At 38.7% G+C, this 15130-nt stretch overlaps 1 protein-coding gene across 2 annotated transcripts in view; it reads right to left on the reverse strand.

Moving 5' to 3' along the window:
* ADNP2 (ADNP homeobox 2) overlaps nucleotides 1-15130 on the reverse strand; it is a 70590-nt gene that overhangs the window by 37288 nt on the left and 18172 nt on the right. The window contains exons 2-3 of one of the 2 annotated variants that reach the window (XM_010586674.3): nucleotides 4533-4622; nucleotides 203-290 (exon numbers count right to left, since the gene is read on the reverse strand). In XM_010586674.3, the coding sequence (XP_010584976.2) occupies nucleotides 203-290; nucleotides 4533-4567 (123 nt within the window). In that variant the 5' untranslated portion in view covers nucleotides 4568-4622. The remainder of the gene's footprint in view (nucleotides 1-202; nucleotides 291-4532; nucleotides 4623-15130) is intronic. The other variant, XM_064294358.1, reaches the window with a different exon arrangement.

Consider the following 15130-nt stretch of genomic DNA (forward strand, 5'->3'; position numbering starts at 1 on the left):
CAAACAAGCAAACAACAAAAAAGGGCCAAAGAGTAAATATTTTAGGCTTGTGGGCCATACGATAGTCTTTGTTGCAAATACTGGCTGTGTTCAGTAAAACTTTGCTTTCCGAACACCAAAAGTTAAATTTCGTATAATTTTCACAGGTCACAAAATAGTTTTAATTTTTTTTCAAGCCTTTAAAAATGTAAAACCTACTTACTCTTAGCTCACGGGTCACACGATAACAGGAGGCAGGCTGGATTTGGCCCACGGGATGTAGTTTGCTGACCCCTGTTCTCAGCTGTCCACTAAAACCACAAGTCTCATTACTTAGTCAATTAAAATAAACTCAGTTAATTCTCTGCAAAAGACAAGTTACTTTCTTAGTTCCAATGCTGTTTCAACTCTAAATTCTAAAACTTTTTGCTATAGCCATCATTATCTTTCCATTCCCCCCACTTCCGGTGCTCAGCATGTGGGAGGTGCCCAGTAAATGATGTGATAAGTAGCAGAGAAAGAGCTAATGTGCTGAACCAAGCTTACACTGTGAATGATCCTAAGGTAAATGTAAAACCACAAAATACAGCACTAACATTTTTTAGTCAAATTTGGAGGAATTCCGTAATCCTGGGGCATAACAACAGACATTTGTAGCACAGCTAGCCAAATCTGGAGTGCAATTGTTCTAAAATACATTAAAACCTGGTGGTTTGTGAGACAGCCAAACAGTCAAACATGGATATTTTAAGAGAATATTGAAGTCTTTCATCTCATTGTACAGTCTGAAAATTTTAGAGCTGGTGAACCACAAAATCCCTGGCCCTGCCCTAGTTGTACGAACGAGGAAGCTAAGACCCGGACAGATTAACTGCGTCTTCCGAGGCCCCTCAGTCAGTGTGTATGGTGCCACAGGGGCGCAGATCTTTCTACTCTGCCACCCTGCTCCTCACTATCACGGTGACCAAGACCTCATCTCCATCCTTTCCCAGACCTGTTCTCTCTTGACACTCGCACTGTTACATACACACACAGTCCCACTTTTCAAGATTCTGGAATCCTCTTTCTCCTTTCATGCAGTGCTTCCTCTTGGGTGACAGGTCGCAAAAATTATTCATGTTCAGCATCATGTTACCATCTTCTTAGCAACTGGCAAAATCCCAGGTTCTGGTATTTCTACTATGATCTATAATAAACCAGGTATATCCATTGTATATCCAACCCTAGACTACAACCTCAGACAACAGACTTCAAAAGAAAAAAAAAAACAAAACCACCATATTTTACTGATTCCAGGGTACACTTTTTTCATATTTTAACATTTCTGAAATCTGGATGCACTTTACAATTGATGGTGATATGGTGTATGTAACAAAGTTTAAAGGAAGCATTGTTTTAGTTTTTTGAGTGGTTCATTAAATAGTGTGCATTTTATACTTAATGATATACAGTATTGTACTCAAATGTAAAGTTAGCTGCCGTCAAGTCGGCCCCAGATTCCTGGCAACCCATGCACATTGGACCAAAACACTTCCTGGTCCTGCACCATCCCTATGATCAGTTGTAGACTGGACTATTGTGATCCATAGGGTTTTCACTGGCTGATTTCCAGCGGTATGTTGCCAGGCCTTTCTTCCTAGTCTCAGTCTGGAAGCTCCACTGAAACCTGTTCAGCATCGAAGCAACATGCAAGCCTCCTGCACATAAGGTGTATTAGCTGGGAATCAAACCCAGGTCTCCTGTGTGGAAGGTGAGAATCCTACCACTGAACCACCAATGCCCTCTCAATGAAAACCGCATTCAGTGGAAGAGTAGACACAACTTCCTAACAACTGCACATTAACATCTGTTAGTGCTGAACAAATCTTCAGGTTAGGCCTTTGCCTAAGGCCCTATTTCTTAAACAGAACAAAAACATTACCTATAAATAAAAAATGATAAACTGGATTTTATTAGAGTAAAAAGACTTCTGCTTTTTAAAAAACATTTAAAAAAAATCAAAGAAGTCATGGGCTAAAAAAAAGAGTATTTGCAAAGCACATATAAAGGGCATATATCCAGAATAGGTATATCCAGAATATGAAGACCCCCATGTAGCACAAATGGTTTGCATGAACCCATCCAGCAGTGCTGTGCAAGAAAGGCCTGGTGATTTGCTTCTGTAAAGATTACAGCCAATAAAACCCTATGGAGCAGTTCTATTCTGTAACACATGTGGTCACTGAGTCCCAACTGACTTGAGAGCAATGGGTTTTTTTTTTTTTAATCCAGAACATCCATAGTGAGTATATTCAAATTTGAATTATAAGAAAACAAATGACCCAATTTAAAAAATGGAAAAAGATTTGAACTTTATCAAAAAAATACCTGATGCCAAATAAACACAACGAAAGACACTAAATATCATTAGTCACTAGGGAAATAAAAACTAAAACCAAGTGAGATACCACCACACATCTATCAGAAAGGGAAACAAATACATACAACAAACCGACAATACCAAATGCTGGCAAGGATGTAGAGCAACTGGAACTCACACTGCTGCTGAGAAAGCCAAACTGCTCGAGAAAGCCAATCAGTGTGGCAGTTTCTAATAAGGATAAATATATTCTTACTTACCCTACAGCCCAGCGATCCCACTCCTAGGTATTTACCCAAGACAAGCGAAAACTTATATTCATACACATGCCTGTATGTAAAAGTTCTCAGATAATGACCAACCAGAAATAATTTGTGTGTGAGACATTTAGGTCATTGGGAACAGAGGAAGAAAAGCAGTTAAAAAAAGCAGAGAAGCAGATTCACAAGTACTGTGTGCTGCTGGAAATACTGTATCCAAAATAGTTCATCTCTCCATGAAGCCTAAATGTTGCTTCCTCAAAATTCCCATAATAATAAAGCTCCATCACCTGAGGTAACATTAGCATGTCTCTCTCTGTCCTCAAAACCTGAGAAGCTCTAACATGTTACTTATTTCTCTAAGCCCTTAAGGACCTGATTACAGTGCCCACCATATAATACAGCAAGATTATGCCCAGCTCTGCTTTGCTTCCCTAAAATGTTTTTCTTCATAAACTGTATTTCCCTAGAAAGATCAGCACACAGATTTAAATTCTCCAAAGAGAAAAGGGTCAAAATAGGAAGACTACCTTTGGAACGAAGAGAAATAAGACACTAAATTATGAACTCAAACAAGCTCTCACTGCAAACACACGTGCTCAAAACCACAGGAAAAACAAAACAAGTATAAGACGTGGGGTTTTATTGTTTGTTTTTAAATGGAACTTTTCTAAAAGCATGGAAAAGTAATTTGTATATATAAAGGAAAACTAGCAGACGACATAGTCTCTACCACTCCAGGCAAGTGTTCTTTCTTTTCTTTTTTCTGAATATGGTATCTGTTCGATACATTCGATTCTCTATTTCATATTAGTATTTAACATTTCATGCCTAGGCCCTATTTACCCAGATTAAAACACAGACTCCTTAAGGAAAAGAAGCCTAACTTTCACTTCTTTGTATCTGGCACTGAACTTTTACCTGTTTTGCAGCAGGAATTAAAAAAAAAAAGTTTCTTGATGAAAAGCACATAATTACATATTATACTGCATGTAACATTATAGGATCTTTTAATAATTTAGAAAACAAAAATCAATGAGGCCTAAAAAATGACTCAGAAAGTAAAGGTCTTAAGAGCCAGGCGTGTTTCAACAGCCTTGAGCTGTCTGAGCAAGAGAATAACAAAATCAAAGTGATTTCATGAAAATGGTCTGATGGTCAAAGAGGGTACGAAACACGCCTCATTCCAAGTTTGAAGAGGTGGACCCAAGACAGAGGCAGAGGAGTGGGAATCAAGAAAGAATGGGTTGATACTAGAAATACTTTTAAAGAAATATTTGACAAAACAATGATTGACTGGTTATAGCAAAATAAATAAAAATTCCAAATTCCCAAGCAGGCATGACTTGGAAAAGGGTGACACAACTGACAGAGGCAAGAAAGGAGCTGATTTGGACAAACAGAAATCTGGGGGAAACAGGTAAGTCAAGTTTGGGATATAATGAGTTTGATACTGACAAAGGTGCTAATGGTTGGCTGGTGGGAAAGGTTTCCTTAAAAGGAGAACTCAGCAGTACATCACATGTATTAGTTTGAACTTACTCAGGTTAAGGTCCCAAATCATTAAAAATTTTTTCAATTCAAAGATCCACATTTTTATTTTAGTTTCAGAAACCAGGATGTACCGTCAATCATTTTGTACATTTAATGTAGTGGAATTTCTTTTCACTCAAAACAGTTATCAAATCAAAGGTCCTTCTTACATCAGTGGCATCTTATAATCAAGAACATGTAATAGTGTCACGGTGTATCAGTTTATCAACTCTATATGCAGAGAACCCTCAAAGCAAAATACTGTTTTTCCACTTTCCTGAACATTACACTATAGCTCTTCCCTACCCATTCATCACCAACCCCATTACGTGTGATGTTCCTCAGAACTTAATTTCTATGTGTAACCCTAATTTTGAGAAACACGAAGGTCAAATACATACCACTTTCTTTCCAGAAGGTTCCCAGAGAGCAACATCTCCCCATGATGTGTTATAAAAGTACTTCTCTCCTGGATCAAAGGCTTTAAGGTCCTTTAAAAAAAGAGAGAGAGGGATCGTCATGCAAATCTAGAAGATAAGGAAAGGTTTAATTATAACCTGGTTACATCGCCTGGGAAACCCTGGTGGCGTAGTGGTTAAGAGCTACAGCTGCTAACCAAAAGGTTGGCAGTTCGAATCTGCCAGGTGCTCCTTGGAAACTCTGGGGCAGTTCTACTCTGTCCTATAAGATTGTTAGGAATCGGAATCAACTCGACAGCACTAGGTTTGGTTTTTACTGGGTTTACATCACTTGGAGACTCAAAAATCTACATGGGAAACGTGAAATGAAAAATTCAAGGCCGTCATCAAATTTTGAGAGTACCCGTTAAGTGAGTGCATTGGTAGCTGAGTGGCAGAATTCATGCCTTCCATGCAGGACACCAGGGTTTAATTCCTGGCCAATGCACCTTATACACAGCCACCACACGTCTGTCGCTGGAGGCTAGTGTGCTGCTATGATGCTGAACAGGTTTCAACAGAACTTCCAGACTAAGAAAGACTAGGAAGAAAGGCCTGGTGATCAACTTCTGAAAATCAGTCAATGAAAATCCTATGGACCACAATGGTTCAATCCACAACTGATCATGGGAATCACACAGGACCAGGCAGCATTTTGTTCCACTGTGCACAGGGTGGCCATAAGGTGAGGGACAACTTGAAGGCAGCTAACAAGAACCCATTAGTATAAGAACTAAGAAAAAGGTTGAAATAATCCGGGTTAAGTTATAAGAAATAAACAGATAAGACTTCCGAAAAAATGGTTTTTAGCACAACACAAATAATTATCTATACGTGCATGTCAGCAAAGCCTAGATGTAGATAAAGGTCCTAAAGTCATACAGTTTCATGAGTACGTAATGAAACAAAACAGTACTTCAAAATAAGAGAATGTTTATTCTGAACATACTTTTTAAAAATTATACCTTGACACTTTTTAAAAATCCATGTCTTAGAGAATGAAAGAAAAGTATATTTTTGTATTACTCTTTAAATATCTTTCATGACAGTCATTTATACAAAGATACAGAACATGTAGAGGGCTTCTTCTCAGATGGATAAGTCATCCAGAATACATAAAACTCCTACAACTCAAGAACTAAAAAACAAACAACCCAATTTAAAAATCAGCAAAGGATGTAACAGACCTTCTCCAAAAATAAACAAATTACCAATAAACACCTGAAAAGATGCTCAACATCATTAGTCATTAGGGAAATGCTAATTAAAATCTCAATGAGTTACTACTCCAAACCCACTGTTGTTGTTACTAGGTGCCACTGAGTTGGTTCCAACTCATAACAACCCTATGTACAACAGAATGAAACACTGCCCGGTCCCGCGCCATCCTCATAGTCCTCATAATGGGTGCTATCCTTGAGCCCATCATTACAGCTGCTCTGTCAGTCCATCTCGTTGAGGGTCTTCCTCTTTTTTGCTGATCCTCTACTTCACCATGGACTGTTCTCTCCTGATAACATGTCCAAAGTATATGAGATGAAATTTCGCCATCCTTGCTTCCAGGAAGCATTCTGGCTGTACTTCCAAGGCAGGTTTTTTCATTTCTTCTGGCAGTCCGTGGTATAGTCAATGGAAGAGATCCGTATTTGTGCCTATTCTAAAGAAAGGTGATCTAACAGAGCGCAGAAATTATCAAACAATATCATTAATATCACACACAAGTAAAATTTTGCTGAAGATAAGTAAAAAATGATTGTAGCAGTACATCAACAGGTAACTGCCAGAAATTCAAGCTGGTATCAGAGGATGTTGAATAAGGGATGTCAGATGGGTCATGGCTGAAAGCAGAGAATACCAGAAAGAGGTTTACCTGTGTTTTATTGACTATGCAAAGGCATTCGACTGTGTGGATCATAACAAATTATGAATAACACTGTGAAAAATGGGAATCCAGAACACTTAATTGTGCTTATGTGGAACCTATACATACACCAAGACGCAGTTGTTCAAACCAAACAAGGGAATACTGCCTGGTTTAAAATCAGGAAAGGTGTGCATCAGGGTTGTATGCTTTCAACATATTTATTCAATCTATATGCTGAGCAAATAGTCTGAGAAGCTGGACTGTATGAAGAAGAAACTCAGCATCAGGAATGGAGGAAGACTCATTAACAACCTGTAATATGCAGACGACACAACCTTGCTTGCTGAAAGCAGAGGACTTGAAGCACTTACTGTTGAAGACAAAAGACTACGGCCTTCAGTATGGATTACACCTCAACATAAAGAAGACAAAACTCACAACTAGACTAATAAGCAACATCATGATAAACCGAGAAGAGACTGAAGTTGCCAAGGATTTCATTTTACTTGGATCCACAATTAACACCTATGGAAGCAGCAGTCAAGAAACCAAACAATGTATTGCACTGGGCAAACCTGCCACAAAAGACCTCTTTAAAGAGATGTCACTTTGAGGACTAAGATGTGCCTGACTCAAGTCACGGTATTTTCAATTGCCTCATATGCATGTGAAAGCTGGACAATGAATAAGGAAGACCAGAGAAGAATTCATGCTTTCAAACCCACTAGGATGGCTATTATCAGAAAAATAGAAAATAGCAAGCGGTGGCCAAGATGTGAAGAAATTGGAACCTTCCTGCATTGCTGGTGGGTCCTGCGGAGGCGCACCGCCGGGGAATTTTTTTTCAAAGTCCTGCTCTGGGGGTCCCCAGCTGCCCCCGGCCCACCCCGGCCCGGCCACGGACCCGCGCGCGGTGCCTGAACTGTCGGAGGGGCCCCGCTGCCCAATTAATGGTGCAGCCACTACACAGAACAGTTTGGTGTTTCTTCAAAAAAGTTAAACACAGAACCACATGATCCAGCAATTCCACTCCTAGGTATATACCCGAAATAACTGAAATCAATGAAAAGACATGTTCACAACAGCATTATTCACAACAGCCAAAAGGTAGAAACAACCCTGTGTCGTCAACACATAAATGGATAAATGGAATGTGGTATTATCCATACAATTAACTTATTATTCAGCTATAAAAAGAAATGAAGTTCTGATACATCCTATGATATGAATGAACCTTGAAAACATTATGCTGAGTGAATTAAGTCAGTCACAAAAGGAGGAATATTGGATGATACCACTTATATGAAATATCCAGAACAGGCAAATGCACAGAGACCAAATCTTATTAGTGGTTACCAGGGGCTGGGGGGGTTCTAGCTGAAAGGATGCAGAGCTTCTGTTTGGTATGATAAAAACTTTTGGAAACACATAGTGGTGATAGTTTTGCAACACAGCAAATGTAATTAATGTCACTGAATTGTACACTTAAAACTGGTTAAAATGGCAAACTTTTTATTTATTTTTTACCACAATAAAAAATTTTCGAAAAGTCCCCAAGAGATTCTAGTGCATAGCAGGGTTTAGATCCACTTTTAGAAAAGCAGATAAGGTTGGTGGAAGAGTCTATCTTCCCTAAGCTTTACTTTTCTCCACTAGGCTTCTGACAAGAGCTGTACAGCTACTCTCTGAGGCCCCAGCTTTTGCTACAAGAGTGGAGTTATATATGCTTTGGAAATCAGATGAGGAAACAGGAGCGACATGACATTCCATGCTGGCAACAGGGTAGTTAAGCCATCGGGCAGGTGTTCCCTTGGTTCTTGTTTCCAATGCTGGCTCCCCAGTTTGCTTGGCTTCTGCAAGTCCCTAATGTCCTTCCAGTAAGTTCTCTTTTGCTTAAGTTGGTCAGACTTGATTTCTGTTGCTTCAAACCAAGGTACTTTTACTATGGAGCATTAGGAAAAAACACACTTGACATGGTAAGACGGTTCTTAATATGCCATTCAGTGAATGGGGGGAAGAAAAGCTACTACAATAGCTTATATGGGGTTTGATCACATCCTTCTAAGAAAAAAAAAATGGAAACATATCCCATTAAAAAATTCAGAAAGATACAGAACCATGTTAACAGCAGATATTTTGGTACAGTGGTTTAGAAGTCTTATCTTCTTCTTTAGGTTTCTATGTATATTTCCTAATTTTTCTACAATGAACTTTTATCCTGCTTGGATTTTTAAAAATCACAAACTATTAGGCTCAACTGCAAATTATAAAAATTAGAATTTCCACCAAAAGAATTAGTAACAACCCAATAGTTAATCTAACTAACTGAACAGTTTTAAGCCATTCAATCTCTTCTTTGTGAGGCAGGTACATATCTCCGTCAGCATAGCCTTGTAATGAAAAAGTAAACCATCCTGAACAAATTCAGATGAGTAAACACATTCTTACGCTAACTACAAAGCAAAAGGTCATAAAGGTCATGAGCAATGTTCAGATCTACTCAAGGTCACAGAAAAAGAACTAAAGGATGAGAAATTTTATTTTTGTTACTGATATTTTAACTAAAAACAAAACAAAACCAATTCCACAACTGCACGGAAGTCACATTAAAGGAGACTAAAGAGCTATGACGAATATGATACCTGATCCTACGCTGGATCTATTACCGACAGGAGAAAAAATGCTGTACATAAATGACATTATTGAATCAACTGACAAAAATGGAATATGATCAGTAAATTAGATAAAAGAATTTCTTACCAATGTTAAACTTACTTAATATGCCAACATACTGCTGTAATTTAAGAGATTATCCTTATTCTTAGAATTTTGTATATAGGTGCTAAGGGTCAGGAGGTATGCCACTAACTCTCAAATGGCTCAGGGGAAAAATTACACACACAGAGCAAGCACAAGCAAAAGAGTGAGCAAATGTTAAAGCAAATGAGACGGAACTATAAAAAATAATAAATATAGTTAAGGGTACTGAGGATTCTTGTATTATTCTTAATTCTTGTAACTTTTTATCAGTGTGATCATTAAGGTTGTGTGTCAACTTGGCTGGGCCGTGATTCTCAGGGGTTAGCAGTTATGATTTAGTTCGGCAGTCGTATGATGATGTGATCACTTCAGTGATGAAATTTAATATAATGTGATCACCTCCATGATGGGATCTGCTGTGAGCAGCCAATCAGCTGAAAGGGAGTTTCCTTGGCCATGTGGCCAGCACTGAATATAAGTGGACCCTTTGGCAAGGCTCTCCAGCTTTTGCTCACTCTAGATCCTGCAGCTGGCTCCTGTTTGTCTGACCTCCGGTTCTTGGGACTTGGGCTAGCAGTTTACCTGCCATCTTGCCCGCCAATCCTGGCAACTGTTGATCTTAGAAGCCTGTAAGCAAGAGCCCTGTTGTCTGACCTGCCAATCATGAATTCACCAGCCCCCAAGACTATGTAAATCAAAAGAGAAGCTTCCAGCCTGAGCAACTGATTTGGGACATTCCAGCCTCTACAACTGCGTGAGCCATTTCCTTGATATAAAATCTCTTTTATAGATATTTATATGCTTTACTGATTTTGCTTCTCTAGAGAACCCAGCCTAAGACACTCATTTTAAATGATTATTTCCAAATAGAACTTTTTAAAAAAAAAAATTGAATTTACTCAGTCTGGATTGATTGGGGTTAATCAACTGAGTCTTTGTTCTAAATTCTATGTTCCTGGAGTACCCTAACTCTTTCCACTGAAGGATCCTACCCTTCTTAAAAAAACAAAAATAAAAAAACAGTTCCAATGTCATCTCCTCCATAAAGACTACACTAGCCTCCCCAGCTAGAAGTGATCTTTCTGCTTATTTCACTATTACTGTTCCCAGTTTGTCGTCCAGCTCCAGCTAGATTGTAATCTCCATAATGGGGGTGAGTATCCTGACTTAATTCTCTATATCCCTTCATTGTAATGATGAGAACACCAAGGCCTAAAGGCTCACTGATCTGCCCATAGTCATCAGCTAACGGCCAGGATTAAAATAAAAAACTCCTGTTTTACCCTCTAACGATCAAAGAACATATCCAGTTTGTCTACTGAAGGATACCACTATGTCTCAACACTCATCTTTTGATCACCTACCATATGCAAGGCACCATTCCAGGAGCTTCCTGTGTATTATCATTTGACATTTCTCAGACTATACACGTACGCTTGTGTTCTTGGGTACTCATTTTTATATTCCCTGTAAATATTATTTAAATTAATATACTCATTTATTATTAATGAACAACATGTCTACCCTGAATATACTTGGCAAATATTCCATTCTCAATCTTCTCTCCAAATAATTATCCTGTTCTTTTCCCACGTGTAAAACATGACTTACACGCAAAACTGCAAAGGTTCTCTTATTTCAAGACTGTTCTTGAGTAATGAGGACTACCCAAGAGCTGCCATCTCAGCATCTCTCCTTTCCTTATACTTCCAGGTGTAGCTACAGTCACACTCTGCTATTAAAGTATTTCTCCTGCTTATGTATAACCAAACACCTCAATGGATTTGGTTCCTTGGTTTGAAGGTTTAGGGTCATGGCTTCACAGGACATCCAACTTAATTGGGCATAATAACATGTTTAGTGCTTCTGTTCTAGCTCCTAGTTTGTTGCATAGTGCCTGGGGTCTTAAAAGCTTGCAAATGGCCATCTGAGCACAACAATTAGTCTTTACTCACCTGGAGCAACAGAGGAAGAAGGAGAGCTAGGAATAGGTGGATATGGAATGTGTGGCTAACTGCCTCCATGAACGACTGCATCCTTTGCCACGAGAAAAGAAGAACTGGATGGTGTCCAGCTACCATTACTGCACATTTGATCAAAGATTCCGCAGAGGAATCCCGATCAAAAGGGGGGAAATGCAGAACAGAATTTCAAATTCTCATAGAATCCAGACTTTCTGGAGCCATGGAGACTGGATGAAACCCTCAAACTACTGCCCTGAGATAATCTTTTAAACCTTAAACCAACAATATTCCCTGAAGTCTTCTTAAAACTAAACAACAGTTTAGTTTAACTAGTAAAAAAGGTCTGCCTTGGCATTACATCTTTTAAGAGCTATCTATATGGGGTCAAACTGACAAGAGCAACGCGAAAAATTAGAAACCTTTGGAGGCAGTGAGTTTAAGTTAACTTGGGAGTAACAACTAAGAAAAGAAGGGTGAGAGTGGCTGCACAACTCAAAAAATGTGATCAATATCACTAAATTGTACATGTAGAAACTGTTGAATTAGTGTATGTTTGCTGTGTATATACTCTCAACAACAAAATAAAATTTAGGAAAAAAAATTATTTCTTCACTTGGATTTTGCTTTCTTTTATTCATTCACTCACTTAAAAGTTATCTTTAAGCAACTATGTGCCTGACACTATTCTGATCTGTTATACCCATTACAATCGAGTTGATTCCAACTCATAGCAACCCTATAAGACAGAGTAGAACTACCTCATAGGGTTTCCAAGGAGCAGCTCGTGGATTTGAACTGCCCACCTTTTAGTTAGCAGCCAACCTCTTAACCACAGTGCCACAAGGGCTCCCTTCTGATCTGTTCATAAAAAAAGTAGTTAAAAAAAACAATGAGGTCCTTGCCTCATTGGAGTCTTACACTCAAGTGGAGTGATAAATAATAAAGAAATAATTAGGTAGCAGAAGTGCTTTGGAGAAAAATGGAGACGAGTAAGAGAATAAGGGGTGTAGTGGAGAGGGCATCATCTTAGAGTGAAAATTTCCTTGAGAAGGTCATGTCTGAGTAGAGACCTCTCTGGAGCCCTTTGGAAGTCCATAATATGCGTCTACTTGAGAAAAAGGGATATGTTAATGACCATCGTGCTAATTATTAGTCTTTCACTATCAGAATGTCTTTTCAATAAATGAAAATCTCACTGAAAGCCTGGGATTTTAAAATTAAGAAACTCAACTCTTCCTAGGCTAGTAATATTTTGAATCAAATTCTTTATAAGTTTAAAAAGTCCAAAGAACACATTTTCACTATTTCTGTAGTTGTAAGATATGCACAGAATTATTTCGGAATCGATTCAAAGGCAGCGGGTTTATAAGGACACACAGCAAACCTCATTTGACATTTTTATTTTTAGACTATATATGCGAACCATATATTTTCAATGTTATAAAAAAAAAGATAAAATTATACGAAAATACAACTTATCAATAAAGTGTATGGCTGTGATTTTAGTTTTTAAATTTTTCTAAGACTGCACACAAAGAAATTCAAAATCAGAATAAAACACCTGGCACAACTGTTCTCTATTCACCTGGAGCAACACAGGAAGAAGAGTCAGGAACAGGAGGAAGATATAGAATGTGTGGCTAATTAACTCCATGAACAACTACCTCCTTTGTCATAAGACCAGAAGAACTGGATGGTGCCCAGCTACCATTACTGAACATTTTGATAATAGATTCCATAGCAGAATATTGATCAAAATGGGGAGAACAGAGAACAGAGAACAAAATTTCAAATTCTCATGGAATCCAGGCTTTCTGGAGCCACAGAGGCTAGATGAACCCCCAAAACTATTGACCTGACATAATCTTTAAACCTTAAACCAAAAATATCCCCGAAGTCTTCTTAAAACCAAACAATACTTTAGCTTAACTAGTATATTAGTTATCTATTGCTGCTATAACAGATAAATCACAAGTGGGTGGTTTTAACAAACAAATTTAATCTCTCACAATTTAGGAGGCTCTAAGTCCAAATTCAGGGCATCGGCTCTAAGGGAAGGCTTTCTTCCACTGCCAGCTCTGGGGGAAAGTTCTTGTCTCCTTTCGACATCTGCAGGCTCAGCGTTCCTTGGAGAACTCCATGTGTCCTGGCGTCAATCTTCTCCTGGGTCAAGGAGCTTCTCAGCACAGGGACCCCAGGTCCAAAGTACACACTCCGCTCCCTGTCTCTTCTTCGTTGGTGGCAGGAGGTCTCTCTCCTCTCTGCTCACTTCTCTCTTTTGTATCTCAAAAAGAGACTGACCCAAGATACAACCTAATCCTACAGATTGTGTCCTCCCTCATTAACATAACTGCTTCTAAATCCTGCCTCATTAACATCAGAGAGGTTAGAATTTACACCACACAGGAAAATTACATCAGATCACAAAATGGAGGATAACCACACAATACTGGGAATCAGGGCCTAGCCAAGTTGACACACATTTTTGGGCGGACACAATTCAATCCGTAACAATTAGTAAACATTGTCTGCCTTGAGCATTGTGCTCTTTTAAGATCTGTAAAAGGTCATTAAAATGACAGAAAAGAAAGAAAAGACCAAAATGGACGTCAGAAGCAATTCTGAAACCTGCTCTTGAACATAGAGTAGCTAAAGCAAATGAAAGAAATGATCACGTAAAAGAGATGAACAGAAGATTTCAAAGCGCAGGTCAAGAGAACAAAGTAAAATATACTGAAATGTGCAAAGACATGAAGTTAAAAAAATCAAAAGGGAAGAACATGCTCATCATATGCCAAGCTGATCTGAAAGAACTGAAGAAAAAATTCAAGTCTCAAGTTGCAATACTGAAAGAGTCTATGAGCAAAATATTGAACAATATAAGAAGCATCAAAAAAAGATGAAAAGAATACAGAATCACTGTACCAAAGAGAACTGGTGGGCGTTCAGGAAGTAGCATATGATCAGGAACCAATGGTACTGAAGAAAGAAGCCCAAGCTACAATGAAGACACTGGTGAAAAACAAGGCTCTAGGAATTGATGGAATACCAACTGAGATGGTCCAACAAACGGATGCAGCGGTGGGGGTCCTCACTTATCTATGCCAAGAAATCTGGAAGACAGCTACCTGGCCAACCGACTGGAAGAGATCCATATTTATACCCATTCCAAAGAAAGGTGATCCAACAGAATGTGGAAATCATCAAACAGTATCATTAATATCACACACATGTAAAATTTTGATGATGATAATTCAAAAACGGTTGCAGCAGTACATCGACAGGGAACTGCCAGAAATTCAAGCCAGATTCAGAAGAGAACATGGAACGAAGGATATTATTCCTGATGTCAGATGGATCTTGGCTGAAAGCAGAGGATACCAGAAAGATGTTAACCTGTGTTTTACTGACTATGCAAAGGCACTCGACTGTGTGGATCATGACAAATTACTGATAACATTGCAAAGAATGGTAATTCCAGAACACTTAATTGTGCTCACGTAGAACCTACACGTAGACCAACAGGCAGTTGTTCAAACAGAACAAGGGGATGATGAGTGGTTTAAAATCAGAAAAAGTGTGCATGAGGGTTGTATCCTTTCAACATACTTAATCTGTATACCAAGCAAGTAATCTGAGAAGCCAGGCTATATGAAGAGCGCAGCAACAGGACTAGAGTAAGACTCGTTAACAACCTGCCATACACAGATGGTACAACCTTGCCTGCTGAAAGCAAAGAGGACTTGAAGCACTTACTGATGAAGATCAAAGACTACAGCCTTCAGTATGGATTACACCTCAACCTAAAGAAAACAAAAATCTTCACAACTGGGCCAGTAAGCAACATCATGATAAATGGAGAAAAGAATGAAGCTGTCAAGGATTTCATTGACTTGAATCCACAATCAACGCCCATGGAAGCAGAAGTCAAGAAATCAAATGTTGCATTGCAT

The sequence above is a fragment of the Loxodonta africana genome, chromosome 11 (genome assembly GCF_030014295.1).
Source record: "Loxodonta africana isolate mLoxAfr1 chromosome 11, mLoxAfr1.hap2, whole genome shotgun sequence".
Taxonomy (NCBI): domain Eukaryota; kingdom Metazoa; phylum Chordata; class Mammalia; order Proboscidea; family Elephantidae; genus Loxodonta; species Loxodonta africana.